The following is a 25,101-nucleotide window of genomic DNA, read 5'->3' as shown; positions in this document are numbered from 1 at the left end:
TGATTTCTTTCCCCAGCTCTACTTTACGAAGTGTTTCTACTGGATCTTCAAGACCTTCCAAAATATGTTTGGTGTGTGGGGATGAGGCTTCAGGATGTCATTATGGGGTAGTAACCTGTGGCAGCTGCAAAGTATTCTTCAAAAGAGCAGTGGAAGGTAAATGTTCATGTGGGTGTTCCTTTTACACGTTTTCTTTCCTGCTGCATAGTTTGCTTCCATAGTTAACTCTAAATCACTACAGGGAAATAGATACAAAATACTTCTGAGGCAGTCTGTCAGTGATAAATAGTAGTAATGTCTTATCTAAAAACCACCTGGAGATTTTCCACTGAATGCTGTTGAATGGGCAGAATTTGAAATTGGGAATTGAGATCTGTCAGAAAGAACTTTTTTGTTTTTATTGGTCTTTGTTTTTCAGTGAGACTCAGAAAAATAATTCTCCATAAACTTAATTTGCATGATGTGCAAGAGCATTTTTACTAGGCACACATAGAATGTGTCACGTCTTTTCTGTGTTTCTGTATAAATATATGTGTTTGTGGCAAATTGAAATTTTAATATCACGATCGTGTCTGTGATTTAAGTTGTGTTCCATACAGAATAATTGCATTGAACAGCTGCTTCAGATTCCAGGTCCCTGCTTCAGTCCTACCGTTGTTCTAACTGAAGGTTTCCAAACCAGTACACTAAATTAAACATTTGACTGAGATTCTCTAGGTATATTTAGGCTAGCTTTGCTTCTGTCCAAGTAATTGTACTTCCTGGGGAGAGGTAGTCTTTTAGATTGTGTTCTCCTTCCTCCGTCCTCACTTGTAAGCCATTAATTACCATCAGACTTAGATGGTTTTAGTAATATTGACTATATGATTGGCTGAAGTGTAGAAGTTTTGCTCTTAGTAGCAGCATTATTGCATCCTTGATGCTTATTTTACCGAGGAGCTCAACACTAAGACTCCTGTAGGTTTATTTCTCGGGCAGTTTTCTGGGGGATGAACTACTGCTTCAGAGACTTAAAGCACTTGAATGTTTCATCTTTGTTTTGCTGGTGACCACAGGAAGCTGGTGTCCTCAGTTCTGGATGGAAAAGCTGACCAACTCATTATTTCTGTGCTTCTAGGATTGGTTTCGTGTTATTTAATTAATATTACATGATTTTACATTATTTACACTATTAATTATTTAATAGTCCCGAAACTCAGCATTAAATTGGTAATAGGAGTTCTGTATTTCTTTCTCAGAATATGGGTTCTTGGTTACAGGTGACAGAAAATCAACACAAACAGGCTTAAGCAGCAGTGGAAATTCATTGGCTCACATAACCGTAAAGCCCTGGCGTAGGCTTGGCTTCAAACAAGCCATGGTTGTAAACCAGGTGGTTAGAACTCCATTGCATTCTCTCCAGTGCTTGACTTTGCTCTGGCTCTGTTCTCATCCAGGTTCTCTCATGGTGATGAGATAGCCACCAGGACCTCATTAAAAAGAAGTTCTCTGTTCCCAGAAGTTCTTAGAAAAGCTCCCAGTTAAATCTCCTCTAAGACTGCACTTGGCTCCCATGTTCCCCTCCAAACCAATTACAGTGACCTGGGAATGCAGTGATCTGACAGGCTAGTTCTGGCTAGAGTCAGCCAACTTAAACTACCTACACTAACAGTAGGGAAGAGCATTTCCTGTAGGAAACCATGGATTCTGTTACTAGGAGATTGATTTCTGGAAAATAAATTTGTGCAGTACTGAGATCAATTTATTTTTTAAGACTTTCCTCACCCACCACTCCCCTCTTTCTATCCTTAACTATATGATTGGCTCAGTAGAAGATAAGATAATAAGGTAAAATTACCTTTGGTACCTTCCTAATGCCACTTTGTACCTTCCAATATAAGGACTCCCCTCTTAGGCTCACTAATTAGTGAACAAAGTAAGGCAATATATAACAATAAAGCAGTGTAGAGAGGGCATTTGGAATGGTACCCTCTGTGGTACCCTGCCTGTGGCTCAGCCTTCGTATCAGAACCCAAGTTGTGGCTGTTTTCGGAACCTGAACTTCTCTGCTTCTGAAGCAAATGGCTTTCCCAAAGGTTTTGCTTAGTTTTGTTGTTTTAAGTAGTTTCTACGGAAGTAGCTGAGGAAACAGTTGTTTTTGTAACTGAGGTATAAATAAATATGGAAAAACCTTGATGTCTAGACATCCTTTTCTTCCATTGGAAATTTGATCGATAATAGATAATGAAACTTGATGAGCACCTTTTAAGACTTTTGTTAATATAGCTTAGTCCCGGGGCGCCTGGGTGGCTCAGTCGGTTAAGCGTCCGACTTCTGCTCAGGTCATGATCTCACGGTTCCTGAGTTCAAGCCCTGCATTGGGCTCTGTGCTGACAGCTCAGAGCCTGGAGCCTGCTTTGGATTCTGTCTCCCTCTCTCTCTCTCTGCTCTTCCCCTGCTGACACTCTGTCTGTCTGTCTGTCTGTCTCTCTCAAAAATAAAATAAACATTAAAAATTAAAAATACAACGTAGTCCCTATTTTGGGGGGAATTTTGATTTGATTTGACTTTATTTTTTTAATATGAAATTTATTGTCAAATTGGTTTCCATACAACACCCAGTGCTCATCCCAACAGGTGCCCTCTTCAATACCCATCACCCACCCTCCCCCCCTCCCACCCACCCATCCAGGAAGTAGCGACAGCTAACAAATTGATGAAAAACGACTTAAGCAATATAATGGAACAAGAATTTAGAATAATAGTCATAAAATTAATTGCTGGGTTGAAAAAAGCATAGAGGACAGCAGAGAATCTATTGCTACAGAGATCAGGGGACTAAGAAATAGTCACAAGGAGCTAAAAAATGCTATAAATGAGGTACAAAATAAAATGGAGGCGGCCATAGCACAGATTGAAGAGGCAAAAGAGAGAATAGGTGAATTAGAAGATAAAATTATGGAAAAAGAGGAAGCTGAGAAAAAGATAAAAATTCAGGAGTATGAGGGGAGAATTAGAGAACTAAGTGGGAATTTTGATTTTAGAGCTCACCTGAGTGAAACCAGACCATGAATTTTGAAAATAAACTTGATCAGAGTGAGGACTTACTTGTTTTTATTTTGTATTTGTATTTCTTTACTGTTTTATCATGTGTGTATGAGAGAGAATATGTGAGAAATTGGACTCTGTTTGTATCAGAACTTTTTTGACTTAATAAAAATAAATTATTTTTATAATGCTTTATAGTTGGAAGCACTAGTTTCATAAAATTATGGTATATGGATATATTATTCTTCCCCTTTTATAGATGAAGACAATTGGGATCAGACCCAGTTTATCAATCTATTCAGAATCATTAGACCAAACTTGGACCTGGATTAAAGTCTCAGGACTCCACACCTAGACCCAACCCAACATCTCACAACTCTGAATCTCTCAGTCTACTTCTTTCATTTTCTATAATTTTCAAGCTCATGGAAACTCTACCCTATATGTCATTCGTTCATGCCTACTTGGTGATAATGGTGTGATGTAAGCATTGAGAAGACATAATTTGGTCTATATTATAGTGTATATAAAAATATATAATACATATATAGCACATAAATATATATAATACATGTGTATATATATATGTGTGTGTGTGTGTGTGTGTATGCGTGTGTGTGTGTGGATAGATAGATAGATAGATAGATATCAGGCTTTCCCTGATAACCTTAAGCTCTTCCTTAGATTATAAAAGCAGAGAATTCAAGAAGCAGTAGATAGAGAGAGCTGGGATAAGGGAAGTCAGGTAAGCTGAAAAGAGCTAACCACACCAAGCTCAGAACTGGAAGCATCCACTAGAGTGGAGGCAGGAAGAAAGATGGAACAGTCTGAGCTCTGAGTTTACTGGTTTAGGGCTTTATGCCCTAGAGCACTCCACTCTAAAGCTTGGTATAATAGTGTAGTAGTAACAGTGTAAGGAGACTGCAGATCATTTGTTAAAAGTATAAATTATGGGGACACCCGGGTGGCTCAGTTGGTTAAGCACCTGACTCTTGATCTCGGCTCAGTCATCTCATGGTTCATGAGACTGAGCTCCACATCAGGCTCTGCGCTGACAGTGCAGAGCCTGCTTGTGATTCTCTTTCTCTCTCTCTCCCTCCCTCCCTCCCTCCCTCCCTCCCATCCACACACTTTCTCAAAATAGGTAAATAAACTTAAAAAAAAAAAACATTAAAAAATGTGTAAATTATGTTCTTTGTGTTCTGTTTAATGGGACATATATATGTGCTTATTTTTTTTCATCTTAAACATTTAATATAAAAAAACTTAGAAGTCTCATCCAGAACAGCTTATTTTCCAATAATGTCAGTTAAGAGCCATATTATTGTACGTTACAAATGGAAGTTTATAATTTTGTTTTTAAATTTGAATTGCTTATTTGCCTTGAATGTTTGTCAAGACCTTTCTATATTAAAAAGAAAAAGAATAGGGGCGCCTGGGTGGCTCAGTCGGTTAAGCAGCTGACTTCAGCTCAGGTCATGATCTCGCGGTCCGTGAGTTCAAGCCCCGCGTCGGGCTCTGTGCTGACAGCTCAGAGCCTGGAGCCTGTTTCGGATTCTGTGTCTCCCTCTCTCTGACCCTCCCCTTTTCATGCTCTGTCTCTCTCTGTCTCAAAAATAAATAAACGTTAAAAAAAAAAAATTTAAAAAAATAAATAAATAAAAAGAAAAAGAATAAACATTTATATATTTATATTTTTTAAGTAGGGTTCTCCCTTGGTGGAAACTGGACTGGTTTTAGGGTCAGAGGATTTAGTTTTAATTTCTGGCTCTGTCACTCACTAGGTATGAGAGTAAGACATTATTTAATTTTTTTAATTAAAAAAAATTTTATAACGTGTCATTATTTAATTTGCCTATATAATTTCTTTATATCTAAATAGGGAAAGTAGTATTGCCCTACCTAATGCTAAGAAAAATAAAATGGAAACAAAATGTTTTTGCAGATTTTATAAATCATCAAGTGGCATCAAAATATTAGATTTATTCTGTAGAATCAAATGCTACAGTTTTCTGGTTAATGTCTTTAGAGAGAGATCGTGTAAGTGGTACAATAATGTGGCACTTTTAGGTTTTTGTTTTTTCTTCATTAGGTTTTTATTTTTCCTGTAATACATTATTTTCTTCATAGAGCTCCCTTGGAGGTTGTAAGATTGTTCTAGCCTAGGAGTTTTCAAAGTTCTCAGAGGGCATGTGGGAGAAGTGGGCAGAGGGTCTGCCAGAATTTTCTGGAGAGGCTGTCCCACATGTTCCAACTCAGCCTAGACTGTTGATATTTACCCCATAATTGACCCTCTGTCACCCATGCAGGCAGTCTTGCCTTTGGAAGTTGCATAGTGAGAGAAAATATTAAGAGCCACCAACCTACTGGACCTTCAGCTCCTCTGTGAGATGTCTTTAGGGTGAGACAGTCTTATCTCCAGAACCGAGCAAGACTATAGATACAGAGTAGCCACCAAATAAATGTTTGAATGTACACATGAATGTTTACACGTGGCATGAGAGCAGTTAAGGTTAAGTGACTTCCCTGCAAATCAGGAAATTAGCAATGAAACCAGCGCAAGAGTTGGTGCAGGCTTTTGACCTTCTAATCTGCAACTTGTAATTCTAGTCTGAGTTTTTACTCTCTCTTTCCAACTGTAAATTGCCATTACTTTCATCTCATGTGTATTTTATTTTGTGATCCCTCAGTGAACAGAGGCGACTACATTCACTACACTATTTTATAACCTAATTTCCTTTTTGGATACCCAGTGTACAAGCAGTATCTGGAAGACACAGCTACCACAAATCACTGAAGAGGTACAAGGCTATGAAAGGACAGAGTTCATTATTATGTAAAGTCAACTGGATTTATATTTTTGCAAGCAGACCTGTTAGGCTAAAGAGTGCATATCTTGGTAAGGTCAGCCAAATCATGTGATGTCAGTTTCCATACTTAGACATTTCCTTTTAAGTAAGAGACTTACAAATCTATTTCCTGAAACAAAATAACTTTAAGAGGTACAATTGCAGATTAATCAAAAGATTCCTCAAATAGGCAGAATTTTAAGGTAACCAAGCCTCTGAACATGTATTTCAGTCTTAACATATGTAGTTCACAGCATGTAGATTTGAAAATCTTTAAATTTATAGTTTATTCTTTGAAAAAAATTTTTTCAAATGTTAATTTTTGAGAGAGCATGAGTGGCGGAAGGGCAGAGAGAGAGAGAGAGAGAGAGAGAGAGAGAGAGACAGACGAGTCCGAAGCAAGCTCCAGGATCTGTCAGCATAGAGCCCGATGTGGGTCTCGAACTCACAGACTGCGAGATCGTGACCTCAGCCAAAGTCGGACGCTCAACCAACTGAGCCACCCAGGTACCCCTATACTTTACTCTTTGAGGTAACTGTTGTTAAGGAAATGTGATGGTTGGTTAATAGTTAATTTCCTTTGCTTTATAAAATTAATGATTAAACTGAACAGGTCCAGAGGAACTTGTCTCACTGTGTCATATACCCACATTAGCCCTATCACTGCAATGTGAGCAAGTGGGAGGTGCAGGGGGGTGGGGATGGGCACAATACACTTGCACCCCAAAATAGAGAACTTGAATTTAGTGGACACACACTATTCAGGGTGGCATTATATAATAATTGAAATATAGGTATTCCCTTATAACTTGAAATATAAAATTAAGGAAATGATAATGCAAGGAAATAACATGTATTTATTAGATGTCTTCAGTTCATGCTACGATACAGCCCTCAGTGTCTCCATGAGCCGTGTACAGGGAGCTAAAGAACATCAAAGTCCATTGTCACTTACAGAACTGCTGAGTCAGAGATAGGAAACCAAGGACTGTTCTGGCTTACAGTTTTCTCATAAAACTCTTTAAAGATGATTTCTTTCCTTTACCAGATGTTAGGAAATGGATAACCTGGTTCTTTCTACTCACTTATTTTAAGAGCTTAAATAAATATCTATTCAGTAGATTATATCTACGGTTTTTATGAACTATCCCTTCCTCCTTGTATAATCATAAGGCTTTAGTGTTAATTGCACGTTTGCCCAGATTTTTTGTAGCCCTTGAGTTAGTTGCTATGGGAACATGCAAAGCCATGACATTTAGGCTAACCTGGAAGGTCAAGGAAGGCTTCTTAAAGAATTGACCCCCAAACTGAATCTTGAAAGATTAAAATTGGCCGTGGTGAGGAGGAATAAGGATAGTCTGTCTGCACAGGGCACCAGAAGCAATTTTGTGTTAACCACTTTGAAAATTGAGATGTGAGTAGAAGGTGAAGCTAAGTGTGCAGATTGGGTCCAGGTCTTGGACTGTTAGGCAGGGCCTGAACTTATCCTTGGGCAAAACAGAACCTCTGGATGTTTTCAGCAGAATGGCAGGCTCAGTTTTGCATTTAATATCTGGGTTTAGGGTGGTATGCTTATTTAAAGAGTTCTGGTAGCTGTTTTAAATCACTTTGGTAAGAGATGTCCAGGGAAAGAACTAGACCATCAGTGTTAGGCATTGAGAGGGGAGGGGTAGTTAACGAGACTATCTGGGAAGGAACATTAGCAGTTCTATATTGGAGGTAAAGAAGCAAAGATCTAAGATGATCCCCTAGGCTCAGCTGCTGATATTAGTAACACTGGAGAGGGAGTTTATTTATGATATCTACTAAATGCCAGACACCATTCGAGGCATACCTAGACATCTTGAATGAAGGGACATCTGAAATGAACAAAGATCCCTGCCCTGGTGGAGCATACATTCCAGTGAGAGGTGGTGGGGAGATTAGACACAATAAATTAGTTATTTATGTAGCACATGAAAAAAAAATGGTGGGGGGGAAGGGGCATTGCCAGGATAAAGGAGATTGGAATGAGGTTCGATTTAGGACATTGAGTTTGAAATGTCTATAGGACATTCAGGTGTGCCTAACAGAAAGTTGGAGATGAGATGCAGAAGGTTGGGGAACAAGGTAGGATTGAAAATAAAGATTTTGGAGTCATCATCCATGAAAATAGATGCATTTGCCCAAGAAATGGGTGTTTAGACAAAGAATGTGCCATGGTTAGAACCTTACAGAATATGAATGTAGGACATCGTGTGTGCGTGTGTGTGTGTGTGTGCGTGTGTGTGTGTGTGTGTGTGTGTGTGTGTGTTATACATGTATGAGTAATTTTTTCTCTCTCTAAGTTGCACACAGAAAGCCCCAGTTAACTTGGTCTCTGTTTATTCCAAGTTTAGCTAGACATCAGACAGTTTTGCATATGTGGAATTTTCAATCCCAGTTTTTGTTTTTTATTCATCATTAAGCCTTGATTATTATTGAATCTCAGTCCAGAGCTCACAGCTAAACATGATGTAAAGGGGATTTGATTTGTTAACCAGTGCAGAGATGATGCCAAACATGTAGCAGGTGCTCAAGCAACATTTGCTGGTTGACTACTTGATAACTATTTATTTGTTTGTTTATTTATTTATGTTTTTATTTATTTTTGAGACAGAGAGCATGAGGAGGGGAGGGGCAGAGAGGGAGAATCCGAAGCAGGCTCCAGGCTCTGAGCTGTCAGCACAGAGCCTGACATGGGATTCGAACTCACAGACCATGAGATAATAACTTGAGCTGAAGTCAGACACTCAACCAACTGAGCCACCCAGGCACCCTTATCCCATTTATTCTTCATGACAGTCTTCTTAAATCTGAAAGCTTGGTGAGTTTTGAAAGGTAGTATCTTTAAATCTGAACTCTAAGCAGTTGTGACAAAGAAAACACTGAATGTATTTTAACTAGCCTTTTTGGTATGGTCCTTGAATTTTTAAAACTAATAGCAGTCATAGTAAATATTTGAGTACTTATTTTGTGCTCATTATGCTAATAATTTTATTGTATATTCTCGTTTTAATCCTCATAATAACCCTATGAAATAGGTATGATAATTATCTGCCCTCATGTTAGATATCTGCCATCTGAGACATGTGAGAAGTGAGCGAGTAGTCCAAGATCGCTCAGACTGAAGGAAGTGGGATTGGAACTCAGGAAGTCCAGGCATTTTGACTCTGTGTACTTAACACATAAACTATACTGCCTCTCACAAGAGTTACAAAGATCCCAACTATTTTTACCCACCAAAAAGTAGGGCAACATCTCTGGCTTCAGAACACTTATGAAGAGCACATTATAATTTAACAGTTATCTCGCTATACTCTAAATAATTAACTCCTAGCCATTTCAAGTTGAAACTCTAATTTGAATTTCTGTTGCCCTGATGGGAAAGAAATTGGGTAGTCTCTATTTTTTTCTTAAGGAATGATCTCCATACTTAAAAAAAAAAGTCACCATTACCATCCTGAAGTACCTCTTTAACATCTTGATATTAATCTAAAGCTTTATTTAAAAATTTTATCTTCCTGTGTTTCATTTCCTGTGTGTGATAAAAATTAGATGTAGCCTATCAGGTTCAGAGAATCATTGTGAGAATGGCCTTCCTCATACAAGGCTGAAAGCTACTAATTCCTCAGGTCTTGTTGTCTTCTTTATGCCTAGTGGCTCAGAACCATACCCAAGCGCCATAGGACACAGAGCTGCTGTCACAGAACTTGCACTCACGGTGTAATCAGGATCATACAACTTACATGATGTGATACTTTGACACCAAAAATATGAAAATTGCTAAATTGAGTGCAGTCAAATGCCAAAATAGCATCCTGGAAGGATGGGGAGTATGAGGAGGCGTTTAGGCATTAAGGAGAAGTGGGCGGAGGAGGAACAGGAAGGTGGAGCCTGAACTTGAGCCTGCTTGCTTGCGCAGGCCCAGATCAGGGGACAGCCTGGCCAGAGCAGGCAACTGAACAAAGACACAAGGGCCGCATTACGTAAGGCCCTCAAATTGGAATGAGAAATCGCAGCCCTTCTCCTAAATACATCAAGTCTTTTAATAAGTTCTTCACAGTGGAAAAAAATCAGTGCAGTGGCCCAGGAAGTTTTGTCCCTTGGTGTGGTACAGTGGCTTATGGCAGGTGCCCTCTAGAGGATGGATGACAACTGAGATGGGATTGTGGACAGAGTAGAAAGCACTTAATTTGGGACAGCATTGGTGCCCTTGAGCAAAAGGCCTGATTTGAGTGGTGACAGGGAAGAATTGGCAGGAGCCGATGGTGGATTAGTTTGGGGAAGGAGGGCAGAGACTGGAGAAGGAAACACTTTAAGAACAGAGACGATGAACATTGGGGTGCCTGTGCCTCTTCGAATCAGCAATTTTGTATCGTTTGGATAAATTGCTAGTAGTGCAATTGCTGGGTTATAGGGTAGTTCTATTTTTTAATTTTTTGAGGAACCTCCATGCTGTTTTCCAGAGTGGCTGCACCAATTTGCATTCCCACCAACAATGCAAGAGGGTTCCCCTTTCTCTGCATCCTCACCAACACCTGATGTTTCCTGTGCTGTTAATTTTAGCCATTCTGACCGGGGTGAGGTGGTGTCTCATTGTGGTTTTGATTTGTATTTCCATGCTGATGAGTGATAGTGATAAAAAAGAATGAAATCTTGCCATTTGCAACAACGTGGATGGAGCTAGAGTGTTTTATGCTAAGCAAAATAGTTTGGCAGAGAGATACAAATATCATATGATTTCACTCACGTGGAATTTGAGAAACTCAACAGATGAACATAGGGGAAGGGAAGGAAAAATAAGATAAAAGCAGAGAGGGAGACAAACTGTAAGAGACTTAAATACAGAGAAGAAAATGAGAGTTGCTGGAGAGGAGGTGGGATGGGGGTTGTCCCATCCATAAATGGGTTATGGATCTTATGGATAAATGGGTTATGGACATTAAAGAAGGCACTTGTTGGGATGAGCACTGGGTGTCATATGTAAGAGATGAATCACTGGGTTCTACTCCTGAAGCAAAGACTACACTGTATGTTAACTAACTTGAATTGAAAAAAAAAAAAAAATAGACATGACGGATAAGTGGAGTTGAGAACTGGTGAATCTGTGGCAATCAGTTCTCCAAAAGGGATGAAGCAGTCCAGGTAAATAGGAATGGAAAAGCAGAGACAAAATTCTGAAAAAGTTCCCTTTCTACCTGGAAATATTTTCTTGAAATGTTTAAAACAAACGGCATAGTTAAGTATGAAGCATGTTGGCAGACGGCCTTAGTTTTAGGTAGTCGATGTCAGTGGCTGCTCTGGATATTTGGTGCAGTGTGTGTGGGAAGCTACACAATGAAGTTGAAAGGCTGGCAAAGGTGTTGGGCCCACAGCACCTATGGAGCAGGCTCACTGGCTGTAGTGATCATTGGGGGGACTTGTGCTGTTGTTACTTCTCATAGTAGAGGTACTAAATGATGATTTCAACAGCTTAGGGCCCCATAGGGAGCCACAAATACATGAAGCTATTTATGGTTGAGAAGGCAGAAAAATTCTGTAGCAAATAAAAAGATGCCAGTGTTTCAAGTCCCTAAAACTTTTCCTGTAAGTTTTTGCTCTTTAAAGACAGATCTGGGGCACCTGGGTGGCTCAGTCGGTAAGGCGTCCAACTTCAGCTCAGGTCATGATCTCACGGTCCGTGAGTTTGAGCCCCACGTCGGGCTCTGGGCTGATGGCTCAGAGCCTGGAGCCTGCTTCCGATTCTGTGTCTCCCTCTCTCTCTGCCCCTCCCCTGTTCATGCTGTGTCTCTCTCTGTCTCAAAAATAAATAAAAACGTTAAAAAAAATTTTTTTAAATAAAAAATAAAGACAGACCTATCTAGTGTAGTGATTTTTTCCCTTTTCACCTTATTCCTTGGTATCTGTTCACTGCCCATGCTGACTTCGTAGGTGGGAAACAGAGAGAGGCCGATAATGATTTTTCTAGAGACAAGCAGATAGGTGTAGCACATACATACTTCCAGAGCTCTGCCCCACCTCCCTTGATCACCCAGTGATTGCTGTTCCTCAGGCTAAGGAGCAAGGGAAACCCCGAATGTCAACAAGAGGACTTCAGAACCACCTGGAATTGTCACAAAGCCCTCTGTGCACATGCACACATTCTCTCACACTCCTTCCAACATCATAGATCAAATCCACAACCGGAGAAGAGCAGATTGACGCTCCGGAATGGAGCTCACAGCTCTTCATGAGCAATGTAGATTGTTTCCATTTTGCCCTTGGGTCGGCCCCATTTGAAGCTCTGTAATAAATGCTAGCTCTTGGAATTTGTTGACTATAAGGTTCCATTTACAAAGGCATCACCTTCCTGTATGTGCTGTGTTGCTAATTAACAGTGAACTTTTATACCTCACAGAGCAAAGAACAATCCCTAAGGGAAGAGTGAGAAATGTATTTTCTTTTTACAGGTAGAAGACTAAAGCCTCCATTAAATCACTGGCATTTGACAACCTAATACATGATTACAAACATGTTTTGTTTACTTTTCTAAAGGTAAAACATGAAATAAAGCAAATGGAATAAAACAACAGATTAAAGGATATAAATCTAGAAGGGAATCGTAACTGTCAGCAAGAACTGAAGAGTCACTTCTAGCAAATTAGCTGAGTAGACAGGGTGAGGTTTTTAGGAAGTTTAATGTAAATTTTAAATTACATGTATCATTGTAGTATAGGTCAGGTGCATTAACTTGTATTCTTTTATTTCAGTAGATCAAAACTATATAATTTGAAAACTAAAAGGGAGATATCTCCTCCTCCTCCCTTCTAATCCCTTCTTAAATTTGATTTTGTTCTCCAGTTCAGGAGGAAGAACCTCGGCTTGAGTTCCCAGATTTATAACACCCTCTTCCAAGGCATCCTGATCACTTACTGATTTTTTAATTGTTGTCATCCCACAATTTTTACACTTACTGTGTGAGTCCTCTGGTAAGAGGTCGTATAATAAAACCTTACCAAGATAGGTTTTAAAGTCCATTTTTTAATGGAGAATGATAGAGCAGAAAGAGAATTAGCCTGGGGTCAGACAAGGTGGACTTGAGTCCAGAATGGTGCTACTCACTCTGACACTTTGAGCAGATAATTGAACATCTGTTTCCTCTTCTATAAACAAGAGAAATTAAATCTTGAAGTCATCAGCCCTACCTATCCCTCAGTTAGGAAGATGAAACCAAGTACATGTATGTTTAAACTGCTTTAGAAACAATAAAGGCTTGCTTTACAAACATTACATTTAAAAAAGAATTTTCTCCTACTTAGGAAGCAATTTAATCAATATACTTTGGTTCACAATAAAATGCGGAATATTTAAACTGTAGCTACTTTATGTATGTTAAATATTTGCTTTGAAGGAAAAACCAGTAAAAACTAAAGTGTCTATTACTCTAGGCAAGACTAGGAGTTTTGACCTCTTTGTCACTAGTTGAGGCAGATCTATATTGTTATGATTATTGTATGCCAAAGGGCGGTGGTGGGGAAACCTTTGTGTTTAAGGTCAGGATTTAAATGTAATCCACCTGAATACAGAATCAGAGAACAAAGGATATTTCAACATCTTAACCATTTGCAAGATCCCAGCCACTTTTTACTTTTTTTTTTTTTTTTTTTTGATTAACCATACCAAGATTTCTAAAACATACTGCCTTCTCTTACTCTCCCACTCTTGACAAATGACTTAATTGGAAAACCAGTGGAGAATTAGTCTAGGTTGATTATTTTTCATCTGGCCTACACCATAGCATTTTCCCAGTTGAACCAGGCTCAGCAATTTGATATTGCTAGCATTACATAAGTACTAATTGTTTTGTTTTTCACTATCTCATATGAACTAGAGTTGAATTCAGAAAAAAAAAAAAAAAAGAATGGAGTACTGGTAGCCATTCATTAGAAATATTTTTAAAAATTTACTGTTTTTAAAGATGAATAGATGGAGAAATAGTTATAGAAAATGCCATTATTAAATGATACTAGATAAAAAAAAATTCCTTCAAACAACTTTCCCTCTCAATTTTTAAAATTAAATGTGCTTCTGACACATCTGATTAGGATTTAGATTTATTTGAAGAGCTTTAGTTGCTCTAATTGGTGATAGTTAAAATTCAAAATATTTATGTTATGTCTCCCAAATACTGAAATAGCTGACCTTTGCCTAATTGATTTAACCAGCATCTCACAGGACAGAGTTGTAATAGTGACTGAGGTCAGAAATCACTGAAATGTAGAAAGGTCCAAAGCTTGGAGAGCAGGTGAGGAGAGGGCAGGGCCAGAAGCAGGGACCCAACAGGGCCAGAGCCAATGAGGGATAATGCAGTCGTTGAAAATGGAAAGGAAAATCCCCACCTGTGGCATAGTGTAGAGTCGGACCTCGACCCAGGCATCTTCATTCAATGCAGCAAACACTGTCGAGTGCTTACTATGCACTAGGCCCTGGGGGTGTGCTGCAGTCCAGTCCTATTAATGAAAAGACATGAGGATCCCAGATACCACCTTTTATATCATTCTAAGCAGTGTTTTGTTCTGTTTTGGTTTTTTCCCCTCTAGATTTTGAAAATTACCTATAAAGCAAACTAGGGGCACCTGGGTGGCCCAGTGGGTTGAGCATCTGACTCTTGATGTCACCTTGGGTCGCGATCCCAGGGTCCTGGGGTTGAGTCCCATGTGTCAGTCTCCGTACTGAGCATGGAGCCTGCTTGGGATTATCTCTTTCTCCCTCTGTCCCTTCCCCCTCCCCCACACTCGTGTGTGCTTGCTCTCTCTTTCAAAAAAATACAAAATAATGATGAGCCTTAGGAATTAACTTTGTCTTTTCCAGTGAAGCTGTACAAACTGTATAAAATTCAAATGGAACTAGTAAAGATTTCCTTTTTTTTTACAAAGATTCTCACTGTTGAACTCCGTTTACTAAGCAGAAAATTGGAGTTTTCAAATACTGGTAGCTATTTAAGAGAGTAAGTTGTAATTTATAGTCATGATCCACAGGGAGAGGATGAGAACAAAATAGAAATTATTTTAGTATCAAAAATTAGCCTCTATTGAGCCATTAACACATCTTTTGTAAAAACAAGTGAGACATTTAAAGCAATTTTAAATTATTTTAAAAAATCAAGCAAATTATCTTTACTATAGTGAGGGGGGCATGTCAGAAGTGTAACATAAAATATGGATTTTCTTTTTTTATTAGGTTTATTTTTTTTGAGAGAGAGCGTGCATGCGCATGCACGTGGGAGGGGGCAGGCAGAGAAAGAGAGGAGAGAGAATCCCGATCAGGCTCCACACTGCTAGCACAGGACCCGATGCGGAGCTTGAAGTCACAAACCGCGAGATCATGACCTGAGCAGAAATCAACAAGTTGACCAACTGAGCCACGCAGGCACCCCTGGGTGTTTTCATTTATGTAGAAAAATGGAGTAGACTTTCCTATTTTGTATTTACCATAACTTACCATTACACAAGTAGTAATTGTGCTTTTTTTTTTTTTTACCATCCAATATGACTTGATATCATAATTTTAAAAACAATAGTAATTTTGTAAGAGTATTAATAGGCATTGATAAAAATCCCTGTTTTTAAGAGAAAATAGAGAAATACCATTATTAAATGGTTTTAAATATAAAATTACTGCAACTTTTCCTTAAAATTTTTTAAATGTGTTCAGCATGTCTGATTATGACTTTTTGAAGAACCTCAATCATTGACTAGACTACAAGAGGAATATTGTTTCAGATAGTCGTGACTGTGGTGCTTCCAATAAAGATTAAAAAAAAAACCTGTGTTAAATTTTTTTTTTCAGTTACTGAGATATGTTTAAGATTTAAGTTGAAACATTTTTCAATGTATAAATAGTTTTTCCTTTAGTAATTGCATTATGACCTCATTCTGTTATGCATTATAGATGACTTGTTTTTAGGAAAAACAACTTCTAAGGGAAATGTCATTGGGACACCTGGGTGGCTCAGTCAGTTGAGCATCCAACTCTTGTTTTCAGCTCAGGTCCTGATCCTAGAGTCATGGGATTGAGTCCCAGGTAGGACTCCGTGCTGAGCATGGAACCTGCTTGGGATTCTCTCTCTCCCTCTTCCACTCCTTCTCCCTCTCCTTCTCCTTCTGTCTCTCTTCACCACTTGCACACACTCTCTCCCTCTCTCAAATAAAAAAAATAATAATAAAATGTCATTATGTAGAGAGGTATGTACTGTGATGCATTCATGCTGCCTACTGAAGAGCAGTCTTTTTTAAAATAGAAATTGCTGCCTATAGAATCACAGAAAGAGCCTCTGCTTTCTTTCATGTTTTCTAACAAGGGGACAACCAAACATTTTTTTATATTCAGGTTTCTAGAACACATTGCATGTACCCACTCATTCATATTAAAGATCTATTTAAGAATCATTCGGGGCTCAGTTAGGTCATGATCTTATGGTTCATGGATTCAAGCCCCGCATCAGGCTCTGTGCTGACAGCTCAGAGCCTGGAACCTGCTTTGGATTCTGTGTCTCCCTCTCTCTCTGCCCCTCCCCCCACTCATGCTCTGTCTCTCGCTCTCAAAAATAAGTAAACATTAAAACAAAACAAAAAAATGGGGCGCCTGGGTGGCTCGGTTGAGCGTCTGACTTTGGCTCGAGTCATGATCTCATGGTTTGTGAGTTTGAGCCCCGTGTCCAGCTCTGTGCTGATGGCTTAAAGCCTGAGCCTGCTTTGGATTCTATGTCTCCTCTCTCTGCCCCTTCTCTGCTCATGCTTTGTCTCACTCTATTTCTCAAAAATAAATAAATGTAAAAAAAAAAAAATTAAAAACAAAGAATCATTTGAAGGGGCGCCTGGGTGGCTCAGTCGGTTGAGTGTCTGGCTCTTGATTTCAGCTTAGGTCATGATCCCGGGTCACAGAATCGAGCCCTGTGTCGGGCTCTGTGCTGAGCATGGAACCTGCTTGAGATTCTCTCTCTCACTCCCTCTGCCCCTCTCACTTGTGCGTGCTCTCTGTCTCTCACACAAAAATAAAAAGAATCTGTTGGAAATCAGTTCTAGGCAATGATTTATTTTATATTACACAGGTAAATCATAGAATAAATACTTTGTTTAAGATCATATAATAAAATACTTTTATTGTCATATGAAAAATATGTCATAATTCAATTTCCTTAAACAAAATTTCCATCTAAGACTATATTTTCAGATTCAGTCTAATAAAGCTTAATGTTGGTTTTTGTTTTTATTGAGGTAACATATGTTACATATATATATATATAAATTTTACATATTATCATTTTTAAGTGTAAGTTCAGAGGTATTAAATACTTTCATGTTGTTTTGTAGTCACCATCATCCATCTCCATAACTCTTTTCATCTTGTAGAACTGAAATTCTATACCTATTAAACAAGAACTCCCCACTCTCCCCTAGCCCCTGGCAACTACCATTATGCTTTCTGTCTTTGTATGTATTTTTTTTTTAAGTTTATTTATTTATTTTGAGAGAGATGGAGACAGCACAAGTGGGGGAGGGGCAGAGAGAGAGCAGGCCTCATGTGGGGCTCGAACCCATGAAGCCATGAGATCATGACCGGAGCCTAAACCAAGAATCGGACACCTAACCAACTGAGCCACCCAGGTGCCCCGTATGTGTTTTTTTTTTAACAAGTGCTTTTTCTTTCTTTTTTTTTTTTGTTTAACTATTTTTATTAGTTTTTAATGTTTATTTTTGAGAGACAGAGTGTGAGTTGGGGAGGAGCAGAGTAAGAGGGAGACACAGAATCCAAAGCAGGCTCCAGGCTGAGCTGCCAGTACAGAGCCTGACATGCGGCTCAAACTCACTACCCGTGAGATCATGTCCTAAGCTTACCTGAGCCACCCAGGTGCCCCCTACAAGTGCTTTTTCTTAATTTTAATTATAATTGAAAATAGATAATAAGATCCCATTTTTCACATTCAGTTTAGATGTATGATGTTACAGTCAGCATAGTAACCTTTGGAGCCTTGTGTTCAAATTCTAGTGTTACTGTACACGGTACGTTCATCACGGTTAACATTTACTAGCTGCCATTATAAACTAGGCACTGAAATGGAGATTCTGTGGTTTTATTTCTCTACAGTTTTTATACGAATTAAGTACTATTCTTATTTGTGATGAGGTTAATCAGAAGAATTAAGTAATTTGCCCATAGTCACACACTGAAGGAGAGAGGTAGGAATTGCATGCAGGTCTTTCTGGCTCTAGGCTCTCTTTTGTTTGTTTTTACCATTATGCACTACTGGCCTTGGGACCTGGGGAAAGTTATCAGCCTCTCCCTGATTCCTAGCTGTAAAATGAAGACCAGTGATTCCTAGTTTAGCATGGTATTTTGGCAATTGGAGGTGATGTATGCCAATTACCTGGCATGTCGTAGACATTAAATAAATGATAGCTTTTCAGAGTGTTCTTATTACTTGTCAGACTAGACATAGACCACAGATTATGCAGAGCTCTCCAAGTGCTACCTTGGTGGAATAGTATATAAAATGTCAGGGGAACAATAATTTTATATGTCAGATTCCACCCCCTCCCCACGTGTATTAAATATAAAACATGTATTCAAAACCAGTAAGAGGCTTCTTTGAATCCTGGTGAGAGTAAATACCATTGGAATCAAATGCAGACCTAGGGCAAGCAACTTTTTCAATTGTTAAAATAGCTCTGTTTTATTATCAAATAGGGTGATGGATGACATTAAAAGCTATAATAGTACAGTAATACTATTTTGTAGAAGAGATTCACTGCATGATATTAGGTAAGGGCACAAATCAAAAGTCCTAAATTGTATTTTTTCTAAAAGGAGACGTTTAAGTTCTAACTTGAAACAAAAATTTTACTAAAATTTAGTCCACATAGTCCTAATATGGAAGTATTCTTTTAAAAAACTTGAGAAGAAAGAGAAGGAAAAGCAGTAATTGACGAAAAGAAAAAAATATTAGGCAGTTTCTCTCCCTTCAAGACCAAGTCTTCAGAAATCCAAATACTCTGCAGCTTAGGTTAAGAAGCTGTGAGCTTGCTCCTAAGAAGAAATACACAGCAAAGCTCACTTCCATATCTTCATGTACAAGTGTGATAATAACAGCTTATGTTTGCACATGTCTTCATACCAGTAAACACTTGGAGTTGAGCGGCTTAGGCAGGCTCACACAGCCTAGTAAATGGCAAAGCTTAGATACAACGCTTGGAGTGTGACATATTGGAGAAAAATGGAGAGGGGTGCCCCTTGGTTAAAAATTTTAGCCTGCAGTTGATTTACATTGTCCAAAAATATTTTTTTTTTAACTTCTAGTGGTTTTCCCTGGAAATACCAGGTATGCCTACCTCTCTTATCCCAAAGCCTGTAGCTGACCCTCTATAAGCAAGTATATAAGCTAATATTAAGAGGGTCCTGTTTACTGAGGATGGCTGTTGTGTCACTGGCCTTTTTTTTTAATTTTTTTTAAATGTTTATTTATTTTAGAGAGAGACAGAGTGCGAGCAGAGGAGGGGCAGAGAGAGGGAGGGAGACACAGAATCCAAAACAGAGCCCAACGCAGGGCCCAAACTCATGAGCCATTAGATCATGACCTGAGCTGAAGTCAGACCCTCAACCGACTGAGCCACCCAGGTGCCCCATGTGTCACTAGCCTTTTAAACCAACGAAGTCAATAAATGTCTCAATATGTCAAGCTGGTAGTTTTGTCTGTAGTTAATTGCCAGTTCCACCTGTATGTGCAGCTAACCCTATTGGTACGTTTTAGCCAGAATTTACTATAATGTAAACTTATTCTCCTACATAAGGGATTGTCTCTCAAACCTACCCATCTTAATACCTTTGCACAGTGCCAGTTGTAAACCATCTAACCACAGGAAACTTTTCTGTTGCGGAAATTATAGCAGGAATCATACAACACTTTTCTTCAATAAACTGGTACCAAAGTCATACTTGGCTCATTGTCAAATCAAAGATGATTTTCTTCCGAAGACTTGTAAATGCTCTACACCCTTGTAAGACATTGCAATGGCTTCATGTTTTTGACCTGTGATTAAGTCATTTAGATTTTCTTTGACATATTCAGGCCACAGGGAGCTAGTCAAGAGCACTGTTGAGAGTTGTTCAAGTGTACCCCATTTAAAGGAGGCCCACTGGGGGGCGCCTGGGTGACTCAGTCAGTTAAGCCTCCAACTTCGGCTCAGGTCATGATCTGGTGGTCCATGGGTTCAAGCTCCACATCAGGCTCTATGCTGACAGCTCGGAGCCTGGAGCCTGCTGCGAATTCTGTGTCTCCCTCCCTCTGCCCTTCCCCTGCTCGTACTCTGTCTGTCTCTCAGAAATAAACATTAAATAAATAAACAAGGCCCACTATATGGAGGTCTGTATTTGTTGAAATGAAGATGATAAAAATGAGTCTTCCCATGGTATATCTTCTGTCTTACTCCTGTGTATCAGGAGGTGCCATGGAACCCTTTAAAATCCAGGAATATAGGTCTGGTCTTAAACAGAACTCAGAAAGGAAACTCGGGATCCTGGAAATCCTTTTTTAAAATGAACCATTGGGGCCTGTAAATGAAGGAAAATTAGCTTTTCTTTGAGTTGTTTTTCATGATATTCATCAGCTTATTAGTGATACTTGAGATCCTGTTTATTATGGAACCATCTTTCCCAGAGTTAAAGAAATGCCTTTATAGCGAACTCCCTATCTTAGTTAAAATGGGGAAAAAAAATCTGGAGAAATCCTTCTACCTAAAATGGTAACCTTCTTGCAACCAATTAATTAATGTTCCTACTTTTATTAGAATCATTTTAATAGTGTTTCCTTTGTGCCTTAAGTTTGTCTCTGAGTAGATACATTTTTTTAATTTTTTTTTTAACGTTTTATTTATTTTTGAGACAGAGACAGAGCATGAACGGGGGAGGGGCAGAGAGAGAGGGAGACACAGAATCGGAAGCAGGCTCCAGGCTCTGAGCCATCAGCCCAGAGCCCGACGCGGGGCTCGAACTCACGGACCGCAAGATCGTGACCTGAGCTGAAGTCGGACGCTCAACCGACTGAGCCACCCAGGCGCCCCTGAGTAGATACATTTTTGATGCGCAGTATATTTTGGGAAATTAAATGTTTGAGGTTTAATGTGATTCACTCCTATACCTCAGCATCTTAAACATAAGAATTAGTTGTCTTTACTTTGTAACAGACTTTTAGACTTCTAATCCTGGGGGATAGTTGATTTGATGATAAAATTGCATCAGTTAACCTGCTTTTTAATAAGTAGTCTTTTCCCCTGCTTATGTAAGAAAATATTTTCTGCGAAATTTTAGGAAAAAAGAATGAAGATAGAATAAATATCTGTCCTTTGAGCATAGCAAGGGATTATATGAAAGCCAGTTGGTGTTGTGATATTTGCTTTACTTGCCCAGTAAATGCAAGGCCCACAGGAATACAGAAATATATATGCTATGGGCTCTTGCCATGTGGAGGGAGAATGCTTCCAAGATTTTTTCCTATATACGTCCTTATATTTATTACATCTCATAGATCTCCAAACTAAAATTTCTTAATCACATGAGGATTTTGATTTTAGGAAGTGTTTCCAGGGATGCCTGGGTGACTCAGTTGGTTAAACGTCCAACTACACTCAGGTCATGGTCTCTGGGTTAGTGAATTCCATACCCATATCGGGCTCTCTGCTGTCGGCACAGGGCCCACTTCAGATCTTCTGTCCCCCTCTTTCTCTGCCCATCCCCCAATCATATGCGCATGCTTTCTCTCTCAAAAATAAATGAACATTGTTTTTAAAAATATTAAAAAAAAATAGTGTTGCCAGATTGCTTTCCAAAGATTGCCATAATTTGCATTCTGACCAGGAGTGTATTTCCAGCCTCACCTGTAATAGGTGGTACCACACTCTTTATGCTAGTTGGATAGGTATCGGTATCATTGTTACCCTCTTTAAAAATGGTGGGAAAATACACCCAACATAAAATTTACCACCTTAACCATTTCAGTGTGAGGTTCAGGGACGTTACGTGCATTCACGATGTTGTGCAGCCGTCATCACAGTCTACCTCCATTCATTCCCCAGCTCGAACTGTACCCATTAAACCATGGATTCTCTCCTCACCCCCCGCCCCCGGTAGCCTCTAATCTACTTTCTAGATCTACTTTCTAGTAGATTTGACTACTGTAGGTTAACTCATGTAAGTGTATTGGGTATTTGTCTTTTTGTGAATGGCTTATTTCACTTAATGTCAATAAAAATATGTTTTTTATGAGGAAAGAGAACTCTTCAAGAAAGGATTTGTCCTAGTAGTTACTGATAAAAATCTGTATTTGGATGACATTCATTTATTTCTGTAGTCATGAAAATTTCAAGCATCTCCTGGGTGCCAGATGCTATTCCAGGCACTGGGGGCAGAACAACACTTTGGCCCTCATAGATAGAATGGTTTAGTGGGGAACACAGAGGTTATTTACAAATAAACAAATAGGTAAAGTAAAGGGCCCCGGGGGGGGGGGGCGGAGGGTGAAGAATTCTGAGATGGAGTATCTGGGTTGCAGGGGAAAGGTTATGTTAGTGTGCTCTCAAAAAGTTCCCCAGAGAAGTAAATGGGACTTAAAAGTTTGAAGTGGAAATAAGCCCTCAGTGTGCCCTGGGTACAATGCAAAGGCCCTGGGGCCGGAAAGAGACTGGAATGATAGAGGAATAGGCAGTGGCCCTTGTGGCTGAAGAATGGGCAAGAGGAGGATGAAATGAGGGTAGTGTAGAGTGAGGGCACAGAGGTGACACCAGATCATGTAGGACCTCAAAGACCCTTGTTAGGAGGTTGGATTTTATTTTTGTAAAGGCACTTGGAAGCAAGACATGGAATGGTTTTCACCCATCAGAGTTCCAGAGAAGTACAGCATTTTATCCCTAACAGTAAGTCCAGAAGGAAGGGAGAGAAATCACAAATCACCACTCTGACAGGCACAACACTTGGCATCTATAATTTTTTCCCATTTTATAGGTGAGGTAAGGAAAGCCTAAGACTTTATTCCCAGTGTCTTTCTGTGGCAAAGAGCCAGATACATACATTCTCCTGTTTCCAGGCCTTTAGTCTTTAAAAACCATTTTAAGATGCGATTGATGTGTAAAAAGTTGTATCCGGACCTTTAGTTGTAAACAATAGGAATGAATGGAAAAGGTGTTTTGGAAAACAGAACTTAGCAGATCTTACATCTGCAATAGCTCTGTTCCTATAACTGGGGAGCTGATTTTACTTACTTAAGTCTCCCACCTGTGCTGAATCACCCCACCCCTAAGCCGGCCTCCATCCCTATTCAGTTCTTCCACTGCCCTTGGGCATTTGGGCAGGAGCCCAATGAAACTACCATCTCCTGGCAGTGAGAGCCTCCCCCTCATTCTAGGCTAGCTACTTCTGCCATGAGAAAAATGTCTGTGTATTCTGACGGCCTTATGGTTGGTGGCAGATGGAACGTTTCAGTAAAATATTCTGGACCTTCACTGTCCAGTATGGCAGACACCAGCCACATGGGGTTTTCGAACACTTGAAATGCGGCCAGTCCTAATTGAGATGTGTCGTAAATGTAAAAATACATACTAGCTTTTGAAAACTTAGTATAAAAAAAAAAGAATATAAAATACCTTTCATAATTTTTATACTGACTCTATGTTGAATAAATAACATTTTGGGGGAAATTGGGTTAAATAAAAGACCATACTAAAATTAATTTCACTTGTTTATTTTTACTTTTTAATGTGGCTACCAGGAAATTTCAAGTATTTATCTCCGTGCCTTTTAACTGTTATTCACTGCCACCTCCCTCACGCACATGCCCGTTTATGCACAGGGGACCTCGTGCAGTGCTTTCCCATCAGACTGCCCTCTGCGTACTAATTGAACAGTACCCTCACGAGAGAAGAGAGGGGTGGCTCCAGATCCCATGTACGCTGTCTTCTCTGGAGCTTCTAGAGTTTGACCACAGAGAAAAATAAAACAAGCTTGGAAACGTGTCCACAGAACTTTGAAAGGTCCCACAGTCTCCCAAACAATGGAGAGAGTCTCTTCTCACACTTCAATTTTTACCTGGTGTTTTATCTCCCCAATTTATCAAAAAGCAGCCAGATCTACTGGACTTACTAGCAGGGGTTAAGAACCGTGCCTTCTGGGGCTTGTGATAATGACCCAGTTGCCCATCCTCTGCCTCTGTGTAGTTGTCCTGATACTCAGCATGTACTAGGAATTTGGAGAGCACAGAAGACTCTCCACATTGCGTCTTCACTGGGCCTTCCCTCTCAGTAGTCCAGACCAGGGGCAGACTCAGATGGCCTCAGAGGATAAGCAGCCAGGTAAAGGGCAAGGTGAGCCCCAGAGCTGAACTGAAGACCCCCTGCATCAGGCCCACAGGTACCAAGTGCCATGAACCGGGTTGACAAAACTCCTCTTGCCACCTGTGAGCCTGGCCTTCATCAAAAGATGCGGGACGTTTAATACTGTCACAGAGACACCACTTTGAATCGCTGTGTGGCGAGGGTGGCGCTGGGGAGCAGATGACAGAGGGTAAGTGACTCCACCCAGCATTCACTCTTACACTTGGCTTTCTGCCTTTTCAGGGTTCTTCAGCATTATGTATGAGCTCTGGAACCTGCCTACCTCTCTAGCTCTGTCGCTCTCCACTCATGCATCAGAATCCGTTCTGCAGCTGCACTCAGCTTAGGAAAGTGTCAGTCCCTCCCGTGCGTCTGTCTGGCTGCCCCCTTGCACACACGGCCTTTGCACACACAGTTCCCTGTTGGATTACTCTTCTGTCCTCCCTGTCTCTGAACGGTGCCAGCCGGCTGCTCCCAGGGCTTCAGTTCTCATTTTAGAGGTGGCTGCTTCCGGAAAGCTTCCTCGACTCCAATGTGTCCTGTGACACCTGAGCTTGCCCCACCCCACATCTTCACAAGCTCTGTTAAACGTCTTATTTGTGTCTTCCCGCTGGACTGCTAAGAGCAGGGACCTCGCCTTGTTTAGTCTTTTATTTCTGCAAGTAACACAGTACGTAGTACACTGTAGGGGAAGGAAGGAGTGAGCCATAAACCCAGATTGCCAGGGTCCCCTCAAAGTCATATGTAGTTGTTGAATGTCTGTCTTGCATCAGATCTCGGAAAATACAATATTTAAAATTTTAACTATA

General features: G+C 39.8%; 1 protein-coding gene across 1 annotated transcript in view; it reads left to right on the top strand.

The window, feature by feature from the left end:
- NR3C2 (nuclear receptor subfamily 3 group C member 2) overlaps positions 1 to 25,101 on the top strand; it is a 346,649-nt gene that overhangs the window by 168,838 nt on the left and 152,710 nt on the right. The window contains exon 3 of the mRNA XM_049631214.1: positions 17 to 156. Within this exon, the coding sequence (XP_049487171.1) occupies positions 17 to 156 (140 nt within the window). The remainder of the gene's footprint in view (positions 1 to 16; positions 157 to 25,101) is intronic.

Source organism: Panthera uncia, chromosome B1 (assembly GCF_023721935.1).
Source record: "Panthera uncia isolate 11264 chromosome B1, Puncia_PCG_1.0, whole genome shotgun sequence".
In the NCBI taxonomy this organism is placed as follows: Eukaryota; Metazoa; Chordata; class Mammalia; order Carnivora; family Felidae; genus Panthera; species Panthera uncia.
This window is presented reverse-complemented; position numbering and strand designations above follow the sequence as displayed.